General features: G+C 46.7%; 3 protein-coding genes across 3 annotated transcripts; all 3 read left to right on the top strand.

The window, feature by feature from the left end:
• Positions 1-7,681: 7,681 nt before the first annotated feature.
• LOC136486399 (two-component response regulator-like APRR9) lies at positions 7,682-12,722 on the top strand. The gene is made up of 8 exons (XM_066483283.1): positions 7,682-8,103; positions 8,223-8,384; positions 9,636-9,766; positions 10,071-10,184; positions 10,506-10,665; positions 10,783-11,185; positions 11,431-12,211; positions 12,300-12,722. The coding sequence occupies exons 1-8, from the start codon at positions 7,842-7,844 to the stop codon at positions 12,411-12,413; spliced, it is 2,127 nt and encodes a 708-aa protein (XP_066339380.1). The 5' UTR covers positions 7,682-7,841; the 3' UTR covers positions 12,414-12,722.
• Positions 12,723-13,001: 279 nt separating this feature from the next.
• LOC136486400 (classical arabinogalactan protein 9-like) lies at positions 13,002-14,562 on the top strand. Its single transcript, XM_066483284.1, has one exon. It carries the CDS (start codon positions 13,683-13,685, stop codon positions 14,343-14,345), a length of 663 nt encoding a protein of 220 aa, XP_066339381.1. The 5' UTR covers positions 13,002-13,682; the 3' UTR covers positions 14,346-14,562.
• A 2,060-nt stretch (positions 14,563-16,622) lies between these two features.
• Positions 16,623-18,199, top strand: LOC136489988 (uncharacterized). The gene is made up of 2 exons (XM_066486493.1): positions 16,623-16,806; positions 16,935-18,199. Exons 1-2 carry the CDS (start codon positions 16,700-16,702, stop codon positions 17,935-17,937), a joined length of 1,110 nt encoding a protein of 369 aa, XP_066342590.1. The 5' UTR covers positions 16,623-16,699; the 3' UTR covers positions 17,938-18,199.
• Positions 18,200-22,198: the final 3,999 nt, after the last annotated feature.

Raw genomic sequence — 22,198 nt, 5'->3', positions numbered from 1 at the left:
CAACCAAAACAGTAGTTTTCTCTCACAATAATTCAGCCAAAACAGTATTTTTCAGCCAGTTTCAGCTAAGTTTCAGCGAGCCGAACGGGGCCGTATTCGTCTCAATCCACACGTGTCGAAGTGGATTGGAGTTGTTGTAACACGGCCTCCGAGAGTGGCGGAGACCTACGCGGCCAGCAGTTCGCAAAGACGTCTCCGACCAACTACCTAAGCAAAGGCCCAGCTACCACGCCTCCAGACCCAGAAAGATGACGGTTTCTCAGACTGCTTGAAGGACGCAGCCGGTGACCCTGGCGCAGCCTCCGCTCGGTTAGCTCGTAGGCATCTCCGGGCGAAGGGGCGGAGGCCGCCCCGCTGCAAGGCTAATCAAGTGCCAACGTTACCTACGTGTGTGTGCGGGTAACCAGAGGAAGGCGCTCGCGGACGGCGCGGGCGCGCCGGTTCAGCCTCCGCTCGTAGGGGCAGAGACCCAAGCAGGAGGACGACAATACTGGGCGTCGGGGGTCTGCGGCCTCGGCGTCCCAGGGGCGGAGACCGACGGCGGAGGTCCAGAGGCCCGTCGCCGAATCCTGAGGCATGATGGGCCGGTTGATCGCGCAGGCCTAGTACCTGAGGGCGGCATGACAAGATTACCCCCGAGACGAAAGGCGAGTAGTGGAATATTCCGAGAATGTACTGTAGCAGTTGAAGGGTACTATTGTAAACTCTGTAAAAGTGGTAGTTGAGCCCTATAAATAGGGAACACTTGTAACAGTACCGGTGGTTGGAAAATGAATGAATGAAACCCTAGTTTTACGTGCCATTTCCCTACACGCCCACTTGTCGTGCCTGTTTCCCGAGCCTCCGCCTGAGGGCAGCGCTTAGCGGGCGGAGGCCTCTACCTCCTCCACACTGTCTGAGACCACAAGTCTCAACAGGAGTGGAATTAAACTAAATTCTATTCCATTTCACTCTAACACATGTGAATTGAAATGAATACACAAACAAAACTTTAGGAGGATTAAAGAATTGGAAAGAAGGGAGTTTGCATGGTATATGCTCTGAGCTATCTACATGTGTCAGCATGAAACGGAGGAGGAGGAGGCTATCTCGGATGGCTTTCATAGCACTTGACCGTGAGTAGCTGGATGATTGCCGAGCGCCATTTCCACCCCCACGCCTCTCCTCCGGCTTTTATTTCATCCACGACGATGATCTCAGCTCGCTCCCCACCCCGTCGTCGCTGACGTGGCGCCCACCGCGCGGAAAAAATATTGCAGATATTTTTCCCTCTGCTCCTTCCGTCCCCTCTTTCCCTCTCCTCATCTCGTCGGCTCCTGCTCTGCTCCACTCCTCCCGCAGCAATCGAACGTGGATCTCGGCTCCGAGCTCGGAGCCATGGATCCTAGCGCCGAGCATAGATTCAAAACTTGTTCTACATGTTCTGAGTATATATATATGATGCAACTTGTTCTACATGTTCTGTATTTATTTCCCGGGGAATATATATGGTGCAACTTGTTGAACAGGAGGTACTATCCCCTCACAAAATTTGAAATTAAAAATCAACTTTAATATGGAGAAACAAAAAAAAAATCTTGTTGAGAGACAAGTTGGACCAACTGAAATGAAATAATTAAGAGGAGTAGGCCGAACCAAACGATAGTTTATGAGATTATTTGGACATAGGTCATACTTGAGGGTAGTATTTTGGAGTTTTTCCTTTTTCTTAGTTATTACTAGCCCGCAGTTTTGAGTGATCAAGTTTAAAAGGAATTTAAATACTTTCTTTCAAAGAAATATAGAATAGGGGGGGTGTGGAGATCCAAAATAGCTTGTATTTTGGTACAAATTTTAAACTCTAGATCCTTTATATTTTAGGATGGAGTGAGTAGCTCGATGATTCGAGTACGCACGGCATGCCGTCCGGATAGAACATGATTTGTTTGCCGAAGCTCGAGAAGGAAAGCAAACCGTTTGTTATTGGTGCTGATGTACGCATGCATGGCTTTGGTACGGGCGAGTAAGGAAAATTTAAATGCATGTGCATGGCAGACTTGGCGCAGGAGGATGTTACGTGAGTGGATACGCAAAAGGCCATTCGGGATGGATTACTCCTACTTTTGAAGGCTATTTAGACCAAACCCATAAAGTTACGAGGCTGCATGTTATTATGAGGTCTTGTTTGATGCACACGTACATCATGTTCGGTTTACCTTATAATCCGCACTATTCAGCTTGTTTTTTCAACCGAAACAGTATTTTTCTCTCACATCAATTCAGCTAAAACAATATTTTTTAGCCAGTTTCAGCTAAGTTTTAACGAGCCGAACGGGGCCGTATTCGTCTCAATCCACACGTGTCGAAGTGGTTTGGAGTGGAATTAAACTAAATTCCATTCTATTTCACTCTAACACATGTGGATTGAAATGAATACACAAACAAAACTTTAGGAGGATTAAAGAATTGGAAAGAAGGGAGTTTGCATGGTATATGCTCTGAGCTATCTACATGTGTCAGCATGAAACGGAGGAGGAGGAGGCTATCTCGGATGGCTTTCATAGCACTTGACCGTGAGTAGCTGGATGATTGCCGAGCGTCTCGACGGTGAAGCGCATACTGTGACTTCCTTGAAAGATTGCAGCCATGACCCAGAGCACTTCAGCAACAAAATCACCTTGCGTCGTGGCATCCTGCATGATTAGATGATTCATGGATGCCTTGAAGTGATACGGCACCATGTCATGGCTAATTCGTTCTTGGATCAGCAGACGCGCGTACCCCTCCAGTTCAACAAGTTGCACCATATATATTCCCCGGGAAATAAATACAGAACATGTAGAACAAGTTGCATCATATATATATATATATATATATATATATATATATATATATATATATATATATATATATATATATATATATATATATATATATATACTCAGAACATGTAGAACAAGATTTGAATCTATGCTCGGTGCCTGGATCCATGGCTCCGAGCTCGGAGCCGAGATCCACGCTCGGCTCCGAGCTCGGAGCCAAGATCTATGGCTCCGAGGTACCGGTCACGTCAACGCCACCTAGAATGCCCTGTTGTGCACGGCCAGGCATCTCGGAGCCAAGATCTGTGGCGTCGAGACGTGTTACCTCGGAGCAATGAGTCCTGGCGTCGACCCCAGGGTCAAAGATGAGTTTACGTCTCTCAGGAGGCCAAACGTAAATTTTCTTTAAAATAAAAGAACCAAATTGTAAAAAATTGGGCCACGACGACAAGCGAATCGCCCTGCCCCGCGTGCTTTTTCCACGCCTATATACTAGACCCCAAAACGAGAGGCCACGAGCCAACGAGCGACCACCAAATATCCCCATCCCTCATAGAGAAGCATCAGCATGCCGGACCAGCTTGCACTTGCACGTGCACGTGCCATGGAAACCAAAAAAATGAAGGAAAAATCAGGCACCCGAAATATCTAAATTCAACAGCGGGCGCGGGAGGAAAAGCCTGGAGGACAACGGAGGGGAGGCGAGGGCAGATGAAAATATCTCGGTGGTGGCGTGGTACTTTGTTGTTGTTTGGGGCCAGGGCCATTTCCACCCCACGCCTCTCCTCCGGCTTTGATTTCATCCACGACGATGATCTCGGCTCGCTCCCCGCCCCGTCGCCGCTGACGTGGTGCCCACCGCGCGGAAAAAATATTGCAGATATTTTCCCCACCGCTCCTTCCTTCCCCTCTTTCCCTCTCCTTGCCTCGCCGGCTCCTACTCTGCTCCGCTCCTCCCGGCAGCAATCGAATGTCTCCCGACGCCGCCGTCGCAGCCTCCGCCGGAATAAATATCTTGAGTTGTCTTAGCATTTACACAAAGGTGCTAAGTCATAAAGTGTATACAACCACACCCCTATAAAGTGTATACAAAAGGAGCATTTTAGGTGAAATCCTAAGCATATTGAGGATAGGCTAAGCATCGTTGTTGCATTGACGTGTACATGCCCATAATAACATGAGCCGTACGGCTCCCAGTCCCATAGTGGGGGCGATAGGATTAGGAAGCCGCGTGGGCCGGATGAACCACCACCACATAGGAATTCTAAAATAGTTATCGGTCTATTTCGCTTGTTGGTTTCAGACATGGCTTAGTACAGTATTTTTCTCTCACAACAAATCAGCACCAACTGAACTTATTAGCCTAGAAATCAACCAGCGAACGGACTGATTATTCCTTCAACTTTGGTTAGGGGGTGTTTAGATTGGGCTGCTAAAGTTTAGCTGGCTAATTTTAGTCCTATTTAATCATTTTTTACCTAAACACTATGATTAAATGGGACTAAAAGGGCATTTAGCCAACTAGTCACCAAGAGGTTGCTAAATGGGACTAAAGCCCAGACTGCCTCACCTTTTAGTCACTTTGGATTTAAACACCCTAACTAAAAAGGGACTAAAAGGTTCTTTTAGTCCACCAAACTAAACATGAGTGATTAAAGTTTAGCAACTGATTTAACTGTCTAAATTTTAGCAGCTTCAAGCTAAACAGGGCCTTAGATGGCCACGGCAACCTTAGCAACCATTATTTTGTAACTAGTGCTTTTCTTATTTCCAACTGTGAGAAGAATTTAGATTTTCGAGATATATAATTTTTGTTATACAACTAAGTATACAATGTCCACTTAAAAAAAACAAAATGATCTGCAATCAACAATTTAGAATCAGGAAAATTGCACATGGCTACGTGTGCATACCCTCGCAATCCATCACAAGTATATTTGGTTCGATCTATAGGTTCCTTGACAAAACAATACCTATTACATCCATTGATACACAAAACTACAAACAAATTATATATGACCTCAATATGTACACTTGGGCTTTTTGTTTTAATAAAAAAAATATGTGCAATAGTACTACAAATCATACGGTGGTCTTAAACACTTAATACTCCTTCCATTTAGGAATGATAAACATATTTGATAAAAAAGATGAAATTTTGCAAATTTTGACCAATAGTTAGTCAACTTTGCACAATACAATTATATATATTCAAGGTGTCTCTGAGTTGATATTGGTTTCTCTAGCAATTGAGTACATATTATAAGAGAAATTAGTGGCTACAATCTACTTTACATTTATCCTATGATCAAATCCATTTATCATTCCTAGAGGAAAGAGTAATACATTGAAGTAAGATACTCATACATTTGGTGATTCTTGGGGAAAAAATCTTTGTAGTTGTTTATGAATGTTGTTGTTTAAAAACAAATTCACCATAATGTTTTTTTCAATAAAAAAGGGAAAACAAAAGGAGAGGAGAAGTAGATTGGGGCTAGACGGCCACGGGCCACGACGGCGAGCGAATCGCCCCGCTCCCGCGTGCTTGTTCCACGCCTATATACTAGACCCCGAAACGAGATGCCACGAGCGACCACCAAATATCCCCATCCCTCATAGAGAAGCATCAGCATGCCGGACCAACTTGCACGTGCACGCGCCATGGAAACAAAAAAAAATGAAGGAAAAATCGGGCACCCGAAATATCTAAATTCAACAGCGGGCGCGGGAGGAAAAGCCCGGAGGACAACGGAGGAGAGGCGAGGGCAGAGGAAAATATCTCGGTGGTGGCGTGGTACTTGTTGTTGTTTGGGGCCAGGGCCATTTCCACCCCACGCCTGTCCTCCGGCTTTGATTTCATCCACAACGATGATCTTGGCTCGCTCCCCGCCCCGCCGCTCCTAGTCCCATAGTGGGGGCGATAGGATTAGGAAGCCGCATGGGCAGGATGAACCGCCACCACATACGAATTCTAAAATAGTTATTGGCCCGGTTCGCTTGTTGGTTTCAGGCAGGGCTTATCAGCTATGGTACAGTGTTTCCCTCTCACAACAAACCAGCACCAGCCGAACTTATCAGCCCAGAAACCAACCAACGAACGGGCTGATTATTCCTTCAACTTTGGTTAGGGGGTGTTTAGATTGGGCTGTTAAAGTTTAGCTGGCTACTTTTAGTCCTATTTAGTCATTTTTTACCTAAACACTACGATTAAATGGGACTAAAAGGGCATTTAGCCAACTAGTCACCAAGGGGTTGCTAAATAGGACTAAAGCCCAGACTGCCTCACCTTTTAGTCACTTTGGATCTAAACACCCTAACTAAAAAGGGACTAAAAGGTTCTTTTAGTCCACCAAACTAAACATGGGTGGCTAAAATTTAGCAACTGGTTTAGCTGTGTAAATTTTAGCAGCTTCAAGCTGAACAGGGCCTTAGTTGGCCACGGCAACCTTAGCAACCATTATTTTGTAACTAGTGCTTTTCTTATTTCCAATTGTGAGAAGAATTTAGATTTTCGAGATATATAATTTTTGTTATACAACTAAGTATACAATGTCCACTTAAAAAAAACAAAATGGTCTACAATCAACAATTTAGAATCAGGAAAATTGCACATGGCTACGTGTGCATACCCTCGCAATCCATCACAAGTATATTTGGTTCGATCTATAGGTTCCTTGACAAAACAATACCTATTACATCCATTGATACACAAAACTACAAACAAATTATATGTGACCTCAATATGTACACTTGGGCTTTTTTGTTTTAATAAAAAAAATATGCGCAATACTACTACAAATCATACGGTGGTCTTAAACACTTAATACTCCTTCCATTTAGGAATGATAAACATATTTGATAAAAAAGATGAAATTTTGCAAATTTTGACCAATAGTTAGTCAACTTTGCACAATACAATTATATATATTCAAGGTGTCTCTGAGTTGATATTGGGTTCTCTAGCAATTGAGTACATATTATAAGAGAAATTAGTGGCTACAATCTACTTTACATTTATCCTATGATCAAATCCATTTATCATTCCCAGAGGAAAGAGTAATACATTGAAGTAAGATACTCATACATTTGGTGATTCTTAGAAAAAAGATTTTCTTTGTAGTTATTTATGAATGTTGTTGTTTAAAAACAAATTCACCATAATGTTTTTTTTTTCTAAAAAAAGGGAAAACAAAAGGAGAGGAGAAGTAGATTGGGGCTAGACGGCCACGGGCCACGACGGCAAGCGAATCGTCCTGCCCCCGCGTGCTTTTTTCACGCCTATATACTAGACCCCAAAATGAGTGGCCGAATTTTTTATATTTTAGCCATTTTTTTCAAAGTTTCTCACAAATAGATTCCTGAACGAAATATTTCGGAAAATTGACCCTTAGGTTGGCGCCATTGGCGCCGAGCTAACACGCGCTGAGCTCCTAGGCTCGGTAGGTGACATGGCAGGGAGCTCGGCGTCAAGATCTACGGCGCCGAGACATGTTAGCTCGGCACCAGCATCAATAGCGCGAGCTAAGAATTTATTTTCTGAAATCTTTTCTCTAGTGGTCTATTTGTAAGAAACTTTTAAAAAAAACTAAAATATAAAAAATTCGGAACAAAGGCCACGAGCGACCACCAAATATACCCATCCGTCAGAGAGAAGCATCAGGATGCCGGACCAGCTTGCACGTGCACGTGCCATGGGGAAAAAAGAGGAAAAATCGGGCACCCGAAGTATCTAAATTCAACAGCGGGCGCGGGAGGAAAAGCCCGGAGGAGAGGCGAGGGCAGAGGATAATATCTCGGTGGTGGCGTGGTACTTGTTGTTGTCTGGGGCCAGGGCCATTTCCACCCCACGCCTCTCCTCCGGCTTTGATTTCATCCACGACGATGATCTCGGCTCGCTCCCCGCCCCGTCGCCGCTGACGTGGTGCCCACCGCGCGGAAAAAATATTGCAGATATTTTCCGCACCGCTCCTTCCTTCCCCTCTTTCCCTCTCCTCGCCTCGCCGGCTCCTGCTCTGCTCCGCTCCTACCGGCAGCAATCGAATGTCTCCCGCCGCCGCCGCCGCCGTCGTCGCAGCCTCCGCCGGAGGAGGAGGAGGAGGAGGAAGCGGCGGCGGAGAGGCGGGCGGTGGCGCCGGCGCCGGCGCGTCGTCGTCCCCCGCGTCCGCGGCGGGGGCGAACGGGCGGGCGCTGGTGCGGTGGGACCAGATCCTCCCGCGCCGCACCCTGCGGGTCCTCCTCGTCGAGCACGACGACTCCACGCGCCAGGTCGTCACCGCGCTCCTCCGCAAGTGCTGCTACCGCGGTGAGTCGCCTCTTCTCCTCCCTGCTCCACAGCCCGCGGTCGTTAATCCCCCCGGAAAGGAAATTCTCGGCGCTCCGTTGTTCTGACTCCTCTCCCTCCCTCCGGGAGACGGACGGCAGTGGCCGCTGTCGCGGACGGGATGAAGGCGTGGGGGGTCATGCGGGAGCGCGCCTACGCCTTCGACCTCGTCCTCACCGAGGTCGCCATGCCCTCGCTCTCCGGCATCCAGCTGCTCTCCAGGATCGCCGCCGCCGACGAGTGCAAGAACATCCCCGTCATCAGTAAGCCTCCCCCTCCCCCCCTTTTTTTTTTCCCTACTCGCTGCTCGATCGAAGCCAGATTCATATTTTATTTCCTTTCCCCCGCAATGGTTCGTGTGTGCTCACGACGTGCCTCGATTTCTTCTCTCCTTCTGGATCAAATCGACCCTGGGAATGGATTAGGCTCCACTAGTAGCCAAGCGGTAACTTCAAGCAAGGGACTGGTGATGCCGGATATACTGTATAATTTTATGCTCACTGCTCAGCTCCGCCTGGATTTTTATATTATTATGCTCTGCACATGCTTGTTACTAAAACCGGGATGCTTGTTTCGTATGAGCAGCTTTAAGGTTTGCTGTGTCATCATTGTTAGATTAGATTCCCCTCTGTGATCTTCCCCCCTTGTGCTGTAAGCCAAGTGTTGCGTACATACCATTCAAGGATTAACATGGCATTAGAGTGCTTGGAATATGGGAGTGGAAGTAGTTTGTTCGCAGAGTTTCTGTGGTCACTGCTGTTCTGTTCTGCAGAATTTGATTCCAAGTATGTGATTGGAGCCAAATTATCATTTTATAAGATTTTTGAGTGGTACATATATACACTTCTTTGACAGGCACAGGCTAAACTCTATAATCAATCACATATCTTGGCTGGGAAATTATCCACTTCATCGGGTGCTTGCCAATTTGAATTCACATATCCATGGCATTAGCTCAACAAAAAATGAGGCGGCGGTAGTCCTGGAAATCAAATTAGAAAATATTGAATTCCAGTGCTCTAGGTAGCCGTTGGAACCAAGATAGCTGCAGCATTACATCAAGGAAATCAAATTAGAAAATATTGAATTGCAGTGCTCTACGTAGCCGTTGGAACCAAGATAGCCATAGCATTACATCAATTCAAGTGCTTATTTTAATGGTACTGGATCTATGCTAAATATAGGGGATGTTTACATTGAGTGCGCAAAAAGACAAGAAAGACCTTACCAAATATGAACAGCACTTTCGTCAAAGAACAAAAGATGAGCTGGGCAACATGTGATTGATGTGTTTATGTCAATTCAACCGTTATTGTAGCTCATATTTTCCTAATCAACTAAACTAATGTTACGACAACCACTTGATCAGCTGATCGGCCTAGTATAGTGATGTGCTTATATCTGACATAATGTCATACGTGCATCACAAGCGGCCTTGAATTAAGAGAATTGATGAATCTAATATTTAGATTTGTTATGGGTTTCATCGGTTTTGCACTTGTTGCCTATGGCAGTGATGTCGTCCCAAGATTCTATTGGCACAGTGCTCAAGTGCATGCAGAAGGGTGCAGTGGACTTCCTTGTGAAACCAGTGAGAAGGAACGAGCTGCGTAACTTATGGCAACATGTGTGGAGGCGGCATGCAGTAAGTTCTTTTTCTGCAGGTCTTTAAGAACATGCTTCCTTTTGCCATGACATATTGGTGCATGCCGCAAACTGTAGCCTTATCCAAATGCTTTGTTTAATTTTATTTGTCAACCTATCTGGATTTAGTTTGGCTGTCTTTTTTCTTGGAACTTTATGAACTATATATAAGTAGTTATCTGAGATCCTTGGTGAAAAACTGGAGAATGGTCATGTAGCCAATTTAGCTTTTATCATCTATCTGTTATATACTGTTGATTTATAGTTTTTCTTTGGGATACTTAGGCATTAAGAATTGAATGCAGATGAATTGCCAGACAAATGGATCAGAAAATAATGCAGCCAGCAATCATATAAGTGCCAATGTTGCTAATGGGTCAAAGACAGGAGAAAACAGCGATGAGGAAAGTGATGCCCAAGTAAGTATCTAACCTTGCTTACACCTTATCTGTTCAACTGGCATTAATACATGTGTTCAGTTGCATATTTGCATTCCTGCTTAGCTTGACAACGCCAGTTTAATAGAAAGTAGTAAAGTTTGACAGTATAACATTTAGAGACATGTCCTTTTCTATGATGGTTTTTTTCTTGACTTTACGTAGTGACTGTAACTGGCACTGTTTAATGGAATCAATTAGAGTTCATCATTTCATCCTTTATGCAGTTCTGATATATCCTTGACATTCATATTGGATTTCCTTGCCATGTTACATTATTATAGACTGTTTTGTCTTGATCAGAACTTTGGTAGCAAGACGCAGGCTGAAATTCAGAGTGTTGAGAAGTTACCAGAGATTCGTAGAGATGAAGTGGCTGGTTCATCCAAAAAAATTGAACCACAAAGTAAGTCTTATGATGATGGGGTAAACACAAAAGTGGATGCGTCAAAAGATAGCGATGGTAAGGAATTCAGACCTGGTTACATAATTTTATGTTAACTTGTGCTCTATTATTAGTGAGTTAGTGTGCACCACTCTATTTTGCCTTAATGGTATTTTGTCATTTCACCGCATGTAGGTGCTCCAAGTGGAAGTGAGAAGAATGTGCGTCCCAAATGCCTTAATGGTATTACTTCTGCAAAAGTGGCTGAGCAAATTATGGATAATGCCTTGGCAAAGATACAAGTTCACGTCGTCCAAGCAAATTATGCCTTGAGGATCACGGATACAAGTTCACGTCGTCCAAGCAATCTTGGCAAAGATTTGGGTATGACTGAGCCAGCAGCTGACAGAAAATGCCAATCTTCAGTCATGGAAAATAATGCTGTCACGAAGGGTGCTGCAATAGGTCATGCTGATTCTTCCCCCTCCCAATTTCTGGAGACCAACTTGGGAAAGCAACACCATCTTAATGGTTACAAAAAACAAGAATTCAGGGAAAAAGATATCTTTAATCACTCGAATTCCTCTGCCTTTTCAAGGTACTTTGTGCTGATGGGTTCTAAACTTTAGTCTAAATAAATTCTGATTGCCTATCTAGTCCTTGAATGTGGCTGGAAATTATCTGTTAATGCATGGCTTTCTGTCCATGCCCATTTGTTTGTTTATGAGGTTACATGTTTTAGTACTCATATAGACCCATTAGTTGATGTTAGTAACTCCTCAAATGTGTTGCATAACTCTGACTAGCTTTATTGTACTTGTCCATCGCTTCAACATGACACAGATATGGCAATAAAAGGATAGAACCATCAGGCGAGGTACAGTTTTTTCCTTCTCTCTGCACCACTGGGCAAGAGCATGTTCATGGCAAGGACCCAGTTTTCCAACCCAATGGGGTGTTGCTGCCTCCCAATGAACATAATACAGGTGAGAGTACAAGGCAAGCTCGAATTACTTTGGACAGTAGCACGGAGGGTGCTGCCATCATGTGTTCCAGCAGTGCTAGGGAAGATGCTGGTGCAAGTAGGTCTTCCCATAGAAAGGACAGTATGAGCCATCCCTCATATGGGTTTATACCTGTTCCAATTCCTGTCGGTCCTGCGATGCCCTACCATTATGGTGCAATTCTGCATCCAGTATACTACCCACAGGGTCCTCTTATGCACTGTGATTCAGCTGGAATCAACACGGCAGCAATCCAGCACGCCTCTGGTCAATCTAATTACCATGAAGCTCCTGGTAAACCATCTCAGGTTGGTGAGCACAAACAGTCAGAGGAAAACCACCAGTTGCATCATTCAAGACAAATTCTTCGTGAATCAGGAGAACCAATTGACATGGCGAGAGCTCACATGGATCATGCTAACCAGAGTGCAAGCTGCAGCCCAGATATCTGTAAAGGAAGTGGATGCACGGGTAGTGGTGAAGCCGATATCAATGCACATACAATGGTTGCCCTAGAGAGTGGCAACGAAAGTGGCATCCAAAACAGTGATTGGACTCGCCGTGAAGCCGCGTTGATGAAGTTTCGCATGAAAAGGAAAGATAGATGCTTCGAGAAAAAGGTATTTCATTTGATAACCCTTTTAGTCATTAAATAACTACCGAATTGTTTCTTTATCTAACTCAACCTTTCGTATTTCATTTCTACAGGTTAGATATCATAGCAGGAAGAAGCTTGCAGAGCAAAGGCCAAGAGTTAAGGGACAATTTGTAAGCCAAAAGCTGAAATCAGCTACAACAGCCGAAGCAGAAACTGACTCGTGACAGGCGTTAATTTGTAACTGTATTTTTGATTCTTCCCTTCCCACCAGGTGTGGGCAATTGGACTGGTAACACTGAAGGCTGGCAAAAAAAATTCCCTTTCATGGTTAGCCTTTCTGTACAAGGGCGAACTCTTTAGTCTTTATGTATAGTGTTTGTTGGCATTCAAGCCTTATTTTGTAAAGTACATCAAATTGACAAATGTTCAGAGGGTAAACGGGTGGTGGTTAGGAAAACGGTGCAACCACCCGATTTCGTCTATGTACTACGATGTTTGTGGAGTGAGAAAGCAGAGCCTGTACAGCTTATTCACCCATTTTGTTGCCATTATAATAGTAGTAACTTGTAGTAATTACTACTATGACAACAACAGACACTGTTGTACAACTTAGAACAGCCTTTCCCATTGGGACCGTGCCATATCATTTTTTGGTTAATCCTGTGAGTAATCTCCTCGATAAAGTGCCCACCTGTATGCAGGACAGCTGAGATTTGTTTGATCCAATCCAATCATCCAGCATTTTTTTTTTTTTTGATAAGTCGACGGGGAGGGAGAGGATCCCCCACCTGATTTTCATATTGATTGAGTGGCTCCAAAAGCCGAATGTTCAAAGTACAAGGTTTTCAAGTTGCCCAATACTGGTTTACATTGCGTTAACTAAAACAGAGCACCAAACATCAGCGATCATCATCCAGCATTTTGCTTGCCTGGAAACTGAACCAGGAACCAGCAGGAATGCAGGAAGCACACCTTGTCTTTGTACTAGTACACAGCAGCAATTCAGCATATATCCTTTGCCTGTCTTGTACTCTGGAAAGCATCAACAAATCACCATTCACTGGAAATCTTTTGACCTATTTCCTTAATACTTTATGTGGCCTATCATTTCACCCAACTGGAGATGCACATGAAGGCTAAGCCTAAGCTGCGGATTTGTTGGGATTAATCTGCGCCGTAAGAGGAATCGGCAATTCCTTGCTGCCGATTTCAAGAGCATCTCCCTTTACAGACAGCATTTCTCATCTCACTCAGCCCACGTAATATTCCGTTGGAGCTTGCGCCTCAAGTTTGGCACATTTCTTTGCCGCACTGGGCCTCCAGCCTCCAGCCTCCGTCTTATAAACCCAGAGGTCCACCAGCTCCCGCGGGAATCTCACCTGTGAAAGCGAGCACACGCAACGCACCTACGCGAGCAAGCAAGCAAGCGCATCAGTGTCCTCTCCTGCGTTTCTGTCTGTCGATCGAGCTACCTAGGCGGCGGCAAGCCGGCAATGGAGGCAAGAAGGGCGGCCGCCGTGTCGTCGTTGGTGGCGGTGGTGTCGCTGCTGCTGGTGTGCTTGTGCGCCTTACTCCCGGCCGTCGTCGTCGCCGGTGACGAGGGCGAGCCGGCGGTGGGGAGCCCGGACACGAACCAGCTGTGCGTGAGCAAGTGCGGGACGTGCCCGACGATCTGCACGGCGTCGCCGCCGACAATCCTGCCGATGACCGCGCCCCCGCCGCCGGCCCTGGCGCTGCTGCCGCTGTCCGCGCCCCCGCCGCCGCCGTACCTCGAGCTGGTGCTGCCGCCGCCGCCGCTGGGGGACGTCAACGACCTGCTGCCCCCGGTCACGCCACTAACGAGCCCGCCGGCGCCGGAGTCCCCGTGCTCGACCCCGCCTTCGTCCTCGTCGTCGGAGCCTCCGCCGTCACCACCCCCGCCGCCGCCACCGAAGAGCAGCAGCGGCGACGGTGGCAGCGGCTCCTCCTCCTCGTCGTCCTCGTCTTCCCCGTCTTCGCCCTCGCACTTCTCGTCGCCGCCGTCCCCGCCGTCGTCGTCCAACCCGTACTACTACCTGTACCTCTCCGGCGGCGCCAAGGCCCGCGGCGGCGCGTCCAGCGCTTGCGCGGCGCTCGTCCTCGCCACGTTCCTGCCCGTCGTCGCCCTTTTCAAGTGACGCACGCCCATCAGTCGGCTGTCCAGGCCGGCGAACATGCATTACGTACGCGCTTCGTTTTGGCATCCGATTCGATGATGATCTGTCGACCTTTCCGGTGCCAGATGATGGATCCATGCAGATAGTAGCTGTGTTTACAATTTGTTGATTGTATTAACTAACGTTAATTACTGTACGTACGTACCTTAATGATTTTGTAAAGTGAATTCTAATGATGGTCTAGTGTGTTCTACCTTTGGCTTTGGCTTTCGACGTTGCATGCTGATCGATGGCTTCATGCTCAGTGCTTTGTGAGGAAACTATTACAATCTTTTTCTTGTTTGTCTCACCAGACACAAAAGGTGTGTCTTACACACTTAAAACAAGGTTGCACGTACTATACATTTCTCCACGCAATCACCCTGCTCTCCTCCTTTTAATTTGTGTCTGGCAGCTCGATCTCACCATCGGATCCATGCATGGCCTATGTGCCATCACCATATTAACCCATCTTTATGGAGCATTTTTTAAGTCATCCCTACCACGCTCTGACGGTGCTTTGCCGCCCTACCAACCTCCGAACGTTGCTGTTGGGCAAGCCGACATCCTTGGCTCCAGTGGCGGATCCAGAATTGAAAACCTGTACGGCCAAAGCTCATTGATTTTAGATCAATTAACGTCATGAATACATAAAACTGCAAATTTTGTAAGGGGATTTGGCAAAAGTTGTGGAGCGAGGTGGCCCCACAGCCAAAGCCAAGATCCGCCACTGCTTGGCTCTACCTGAACCCTGGAGCTCATTCCTTTTCTTCCATTGTGCAACCATGATACTTTTCTATATGTTGGCACTACTGTTAAAACCAAAAAATTTAAGGTTGCATTAATTGAATATATATATGTGTCCAAAGAGGAAGCTCATATTACTATCACCTTGTACTCTCCAATAGAGGTGGAGCCAGAAATGTGATTTTTTTTCTTTATTAGGGGTGCCAAACCGCCAACAATACGATTTTTGTAAATATTTAATAGAATTTAAAATTTTGGTGGAAATTATATTAACTTAGGGCAGTTTAACCCCCTTGGCTCCCGCTCTCCAATCAATTCAATGCATACAAAGGTGCGTGCATGATTTGCATCAAAGTGTCATGCACAACAATGGTAGTATAGCCCCATCTCATTGGTGTAAGTTATTTGGGAGGTTCTATTCATCAGATGCCTAAACTTTGGCTTTTTATTTAGGCAATGCTTTTCCACCGCATGATCAAGATATGACATCCACTATTGTCTCTTTCTCCACAGCAATAATGCATAGCTTATTTTCTCACTTCGTCCCACATCCACATTTGTTCTTGCCTTCCTCTCATCCTTAGAGGCTATTGGAGCACCCCCCTCTCCTGCCACACTATCCACTCCATTTCAAGTTACCTTCGCCTATTCAGAAACCATCCTCCGCCATCCAGACCAGGCCTGCTGCCTCCCCTCGCCGCTTCCTTTCTACATAGACACAGAAAAACCTCAAACCGTGACCGCACACCGTCACACGTTACTAGGCCATGTTTGGTTGCTGTCTGGTAGACTAAGCAACAAATTCTAGTCACCAACAGGCACCCAAAATCAATGGTCTTGATTGCTTCCTGGTCAGACAAGTTTGCCTACGCAAGAAACCAAACAAGCCTCTAATCACATCGGAGACCGTCACACAGTGCAATGGCATGCCTGAAATCTAGGAGGCATGGTGACCAAACTTCAGCCTAGTTGATGAAAGGATAAACGTGTAACACTTCAATACAACCACTTTAGGCCTTGTTTGGATGCACATGTATCTATCTCAATCCACATGTATTGAAGTGGATTAGAGTGAAAATTAAATTAAGTTCTATTTCAATCCACTCCAACACATGTGAATTGAAGTCGATACACATGCATCCAAACAAGGCCTTAAGCTGCTCTTGGAACGTCGGAATTGAATGTTGTGTTCTATGACCATGGTGATCAACTTCAACCTAGTTGAAAGGATAAAATATAATCGACAAGCTTAGCAAGTACACTTTTCTGGCCAGCAGCAATTAGCATTTAGCAGTCCTATTTTTGGGAAGCTCGATTTAGCAATTTCCTGGCCGATTAGCTCATTGACATGTGGGCCCTTCTCATGACAATTGAGCACGAGAAGGGTAAAAAACCGGAAACGAAGCAAACTCACGAGCTCCCGCCAAATTAACCTCCTTCATCCATCCATATATAAGAACGTCGACGACGCAGAAGAGGACGGAGCGTTGATCCATCTCGATCGATCACCGATCGATTGAGTTGTTCGTCGCATGCACTTCCTCGACGCGACCAACTATATCTAGGCAGGGCTCCAACCAGCGTGCATCATGCTGCGGTCCACCGGCGATCGCGTCGTCATCGTGGGCGGCGGCATCGCCGGCGCCCTCCTCTCCAAGACGCTCCAGAACCACGCTGACGTCGTCCTCATCGACCCGTGAGCTTAATTTCGCCGTTTGGATGCACGTTTTAACTTTCAGCGCGCATGTCGGATGATCCATAATGCTCTTGATATGCATGGCCGGTGACGCGCGATCCATATGGATCCATCCGTGCTGCATGCAGGAAGGAGTACTTCGAGATCCCGTGGGCGAACCTGCGCGCCAAGGTGGACCCGGCGGCGGTGGAGCGCACGGTGATCCCGCACTCCGACTACCTGACGCACGCCAAGGTGGTGACCGCGTTCGCCGTCGGCATGGACGACTCCGTGGTGCTCACCTCCATCGGCCGCGCCGTGGCGTACGACTTCCTGGTTATCGCGACGGGGCGCACGTGCAACCGGCCGCAGAAGCAGTCGGAGCGGCTGGAGATGTTCCAGCACGACAAGGAGCGGATCGACGGAGCCCGGTCGGTGCTGATCGTCGGCGGCGGGCCCATCGGCGTGGAGCTGGCGGCGGAGATCGTGATGAAGAGCCCCGAGAAGCGCGTGACCCTCGTCCACGGCGCGCCGCGGCTGCTCAAGGTGATGGGCGCCCGGGCGTCGGCCAAGGCGCTGGAGTGGCTGCGCTCCAAGAACGTCACCGTGCTGCTGGATCAGACGGTGGACCTGGCGTCGGCGACGCCGGACACCCGGGAGTTCACGACGTCGGCGGGGGAGACGGTGGAGGCCGACGCCCACTTCGTGTGCACGGGCCGGCCCGTGGCGTCCGGGTGGCTCAGGGGGACGCTTCTCGGGGAGCACGTGGACGAGGAAGGTCATCTCCGGGTGGACGACCACCTCCGCGTCGGCGGGCTGCGGAACGTGTTCGCCGTCGGCGACATCACGGACGTGCCGGAGGCGAAGCAGGGCCACCTCGCGCAGCGGCAGGCAATGGTGGTGTCCCGGAACCTCCGGCTGCTGGTGAAGGGCGCCACCCGGGAGGAGAAGCTGCACCGGTACAAGCCGTCCCCGAGGACGTCCATGACCGTGACGCTCGGCCACCGCGACGCGCTGGCGGAGCTGCCGTTCATGACGCTCATCGGGCACATCCCCGGCGCTGTCAAGCCACGGGACCACTTCATCACCAGGACGCGCAGGATGATGGGGATCAAGAGCAAACCCTACGGCACGATGCCGCACGTCATGTGAGGGAGGAGATCCGATCGACGTCGTCCCCGTCCCAGGTGCAGAGAGATCCTTTCGTCCGGCGAGTGGTGCACCGATCGAGGAGCAGATGGAGATCGACTAGCTAGGCTCTCTGAATTTTGCCACGTTCTAGCTAGAATCGTTTGATCTGGTCGCCCGAGTACGGAAGCATGGTCACACGCTATATGTATGATATGGTGCAGGTACATTATGAACAGTACTTTTACATACTCGATCTCGCTGTTCTAAATATGAGTCGTTTTGACTTTATATATATATATACCCTCCTCCTAACCATGTACTCATGTCCATGCGTTGGTACTCTTAGCGGGTGATAAACAATTAAACCAGATAAAGCACGTCCAATCCAAGTAAATATTTTTTAATCATTATTTATCCCTCCGCTGGACTCGCTTGATGAGATAGGTACGATCGACTTCCATTCAAATTCATTCATATTCCACGATGTCTGCTTCGTTCTCATCTAGTTCGTCGTCACTGCAGCTCGGCAGGGAGGCAGGGCGCGCCACCGCCGGTGACCGGCCTATGGCGCTGCATGGAGCGGAACCAAGGTGAGTGGGTGACCGCAGGCTGTGCTGCATGCGTCTCTCTCTCCTCTCCGCTGAGCGACGCCGTGATCCAGATCGAGGCACGGCGACGGCACCGCGGCAACAAGATCCTGGCGTAGTGGGACACCATGGCGTTCTCTCCCGAGAAGAGCTGTGCTACCGCTTTCTCTTGATGAGTGCGGCAAAGTGCCGGCGCACTCCCCAACATGCGCACGGTGGCCCTTGGTCCCGTGGCTAGAGACGATGATAGTCTTTCCATCGATGCCGAGCAGGAACTACTCTACGTGCCTTCTCAAACCGGCAACAGGGAGAAGATTCAAGAACACACGCAGCCATGCGCAAATCTGCATGAAGGAGAACCTGCAGAAAGCTGTTAGTTGTTTTTTATTCATGTTATTTTCAAAAAATAGTATCTCTACATACTTTTTTCATATAAGTGTATGGTTGATACTTCTTTGACGGATTAGAGTATCACATGATACTTTCTTTGATTAGAATAGTGTTTTTCATATGAGAAATGCTATACAACACGCATGTGTTTTAACGCAAAAAAACATATGGATTTTGTCCCTGCCTGTGTCAGTCCCTGTGTCTGTGTGCATGGACATGTGGAGGCCGTGTACTGGCGTTACTGTTACTGACGAAGGTGTGCATCAGGACCCCACGAGCCGGCGCCACCGGATTGATGAATTGATCAGTAGGCCACCACCCAGCACCCAGCAGGCAGGAAGAGGAGGCGTCGTCGTCTGGCCAGCAGCGTACGATGCGGCGTCGTCGTTGCCCCAGGCCACGTCGCACGAACCAATGGGGAGGCGTCACCTCACCCCGTGGGCCCTGTGTGTCACTGACTCTGTTTTCTTGTCCTTCTATAGAAAAAAAATTATGATCTGTGATGTGTGATCTGTGGAGGCTGAAGGTAGGAGAATGGAGGCTGTTGGATCTTAATTCTATGATGAAAAAAATTCATGTGTTGAAACTGCATAAAACACATAGTTGTTGGTTAGACATACTCTTTTCATATATGTGTATCGTTGGATACTTTCGTTGGTAAATACTCCATCCGAAGCTGTGAACTTTTACCCACCAGTTCAATAGCAGATGGAGCGTGAGACACGAGCAATGGCGCCTGCAATTCTATGATTTTTTTAGATGAGAGTATCATCTGATACTTTTTAGACCAGAAGAGTATATTTGGATATCTTTTTTGAGATTAGATCCAGTAAGCATGTACATATTCATACTCCATAAAAATAATTATTTACTCATACTCCTCATAAAAAATGTATGTACTCATACTATCATTACACGTGTGCGCTCATACTCCTTTGGTAGGTAGGTATAAGTATATACTCCCTCCGTCCAAGAAAAAAAAATACAATTTTAGTACAGTATCACGTTTTAATATCTCGAGTTTGACCAATTATAGATAAAGAAATATTAATGTTTACTATATCAAATAAGGCCCCGTTCGCTTGTCTTAAAAATGGCTTGTTCGGCTTATTTTTTCATCCGGAACAGTATTTTTCTCTCACAACAATTTAGCCGGAACAGTATTTTTCAGCCAGTTTCAGCCAAGTTTCAGACCAGCGAACGGGGCCTAAATATCATTAGATTAATTACAAAATATATTTTTTATAATAAATTGATTTAGAGCCATAAATACGAATACTATTTATCAGAAACTTGATCAAACATGAACTATTTTTAATGGCACGCAACACATAGTTACATCGACGAAGGGAGTACTCACTAAGGATACTCTATTGTGAAGAAAAGTATATGCATATACTCTGAGTATAAATGCATATACTCTGAGTATAAACGCATACGTGCTTCTAATAGTATGAATACATACTCTAATTAATCTAGTGATACATGACTGTATGCATGCATACTAATTAATTTAGTATGCCTATATACTCACTGTTAGTTTGGATGGATCTACTAATTTTTAGTTGGTTGTTAACGATAAAAAAAGCTAACCACTGTGAGTCGGTGAGGCAAGGACAGAGAAAAGCTAATTTATTAATAATTAATTAAATCACTTAACTAACCAGCGGATCTGTTTCTATCCACACTCACCTGCTAATACACAGGAAGTAACTACTCCGAGAGTATAAAAAACGCACCATATATATAGTCTTTACTATTGGTAGAGGACAGATTAAAATTAAGATTAAATAATCAAATTAAAGTACGTAACACTTCTTACCTGATCGGCTGGTGTGCGTGGTCGAAGTGACTAGGTCAGAATCCTTTATCATTACCATAAAGGAAATTAAATGGTTCACTACAGGAGCATTGACATAGATTGTGAACTACAATATGCGTATATAAAAACGAAGGGCCCATGAGAATCAATTTGACCACAATGGTTCCATTTGGCACGGCTCTACTTCATTAGTAGAGCTGTGTTTTTTTTTTCAGCTTTAGCTCCACGAACAACTTTATCAATGAAGCTGGAGCTATTTTTGTTAGACTGTTTGGCAAAACAGTTTCCCATGGTGAAGAAAAAAAATGACTATATTATCATTTTCTTTATATTTTTTTCTTATTTTCTCTTCTTTATTTCTCCTTCTTCCCTAATCCTCGTGGGCATCTTCTCAGAGCAGGTGGCTTGGCCTGCCTCGGCAGCGCCCGCGTCCGGTCCTCTTCATTGACAAACGTGAAACACAAATTCAAATGGGGATGAATGAGAAATTCAACTCATCTAACAATTTTGAACCGTCGAAATCCCCCACCCCACCAGTAGTTCATTCGAGATCATCCATGGCCCCCTCTTCTAATGCTTTTCTCTTCCCCGTAGCTTGATTGAAGGAGAACATAAATGTATTATCCCCAAGATCCTTGCACTCAACCCCCCCTCACCGGACACTAAATCCATCCCACTACATGTCCGATGTGCTCCGGCCGCACCCAACAATCAAACAGCAACTTCCCCACCGCCTGGGCAAGGGTCTCCCCGGCCTTCTCCTATCGAAAGAGGAAAGAACTATCTCTATCTCGCAACCGATGATGAGACAAACTCGAGTCGCCCAGGACACCCAGGCGCTCTACACTCACATCACGCGCGCGCGTCCGTACACACGCAAATAAAGATTGGGAGGCTCTCTAGCCTCTAGTGTGCGGGAAACGCACAATACCACCGAACGCGGACGTGTGCGTGTACCCTACTTTTTTTTTTGAAAATTTTTTAGAAAAAAGGCACGACACCAGGGTTTGAACCCTGGTTGGTGGGTGGGTAGGGTCCAACTGGATAGCCCTGCCACTGGACTAAAGGCTTCTGATTTGAAAATAAGTTCAAAAATTGTTTCAAACTAGATTCAAAGAAATTTTAAAAATGAATCTTTAAATGGAGTCAAAATGTTTGAAAAACAGCTTGGGAAAAATCATGAAGCCTTTACTTTTAGTTTGGGCGAAATCTCCCTTTTCGAGTTTTCGTTACTCTTTTTCCCTTTTTCTCCGGCCGAAATCCCGGCCAAGCCCAACAGCTCCCACCGCCTCCCTCTCCCCCTTGCTAGACCGAAAGCCCAGCTCGGCTCCCTCCCTCTCTCCGAGTTGGAAAGCCCAGCGGTTCCCTATCTCCTTCGCGCGCACGCCAGGCCCAGGTCGAGGCCCACGCCGTGGCCGAGTGGACGCGCGCACCCTCCTCCTCTCTGTCGCTGGCGCCCTAGGCCTGCTCGTCAGGCCGCGCG

Source organism: Miscanthus floridulus, chromosome 10 (genome assembly GCF_019320115.1).
Source record: "Miscanthus floridulus cultivar M001 chromosome 10, ASM1932011v1, whole genome shotgun sequence".
In the NCBI taxonomy this organism is placed as follows: domain Eukaryota; kingdom Viridiplantae; phylum Streptophyta; class Magnoliopsida; order Poales; family Poaceae; genus Miscanthus; species Miscanthus floridulus.
The sequence above is the reverse complement of the archived record's forward strand: the minus strand, read 5'-3'. Positions and strand labels throughout refer to the sequence as shown.

Bases quoted from the DNA above. Each gene is read 5' to 3' on its own strand.
- LOC136486400 (XM_066483284.1), top strand. From the start codon at position 13,683: ATGGAGGCAAGAAGGGCGGCCGCCGTGTCGTCGTTGGTGGCGGTGGTG.
- LOC136489988 (XM_066486493.1), top strand. From the start codon at position 16,700: ATGCTGCGGTCCACCGGCGATCGCGTCGTCATCGTGGGCGGCGGCATC. The intron at 16,807-16,934 runs GTGAGCTTAATT...TGCTGCATGCAG, and splicing joins GACGTCGTCCTCATCGACCC to GAAGGAGTACTTCGAGATCC.
- LOC136486399 (XM_066483283.1), top strand. From the start codon at position 7,842: ATGTCTCCCGCCGCCGCCGCCGCCGTCGTCGCAGCCTCCGCCGGAGGA. The intron at 8,104-8,222 runs GTGAGTCGCCTC...GACGGACGGCAG, and splicing joins CCGCAAGTGCTGCTACCGCG to TGGCCGCTGTCGCGGACGGG. The intron at 12,212-12,299 runs GTATTTCATTTG...TCATTTCTACAG, and splicing joins ATAGATGCTTCGAGAAAAAG to GTTAGATATCATAGCAGGAA.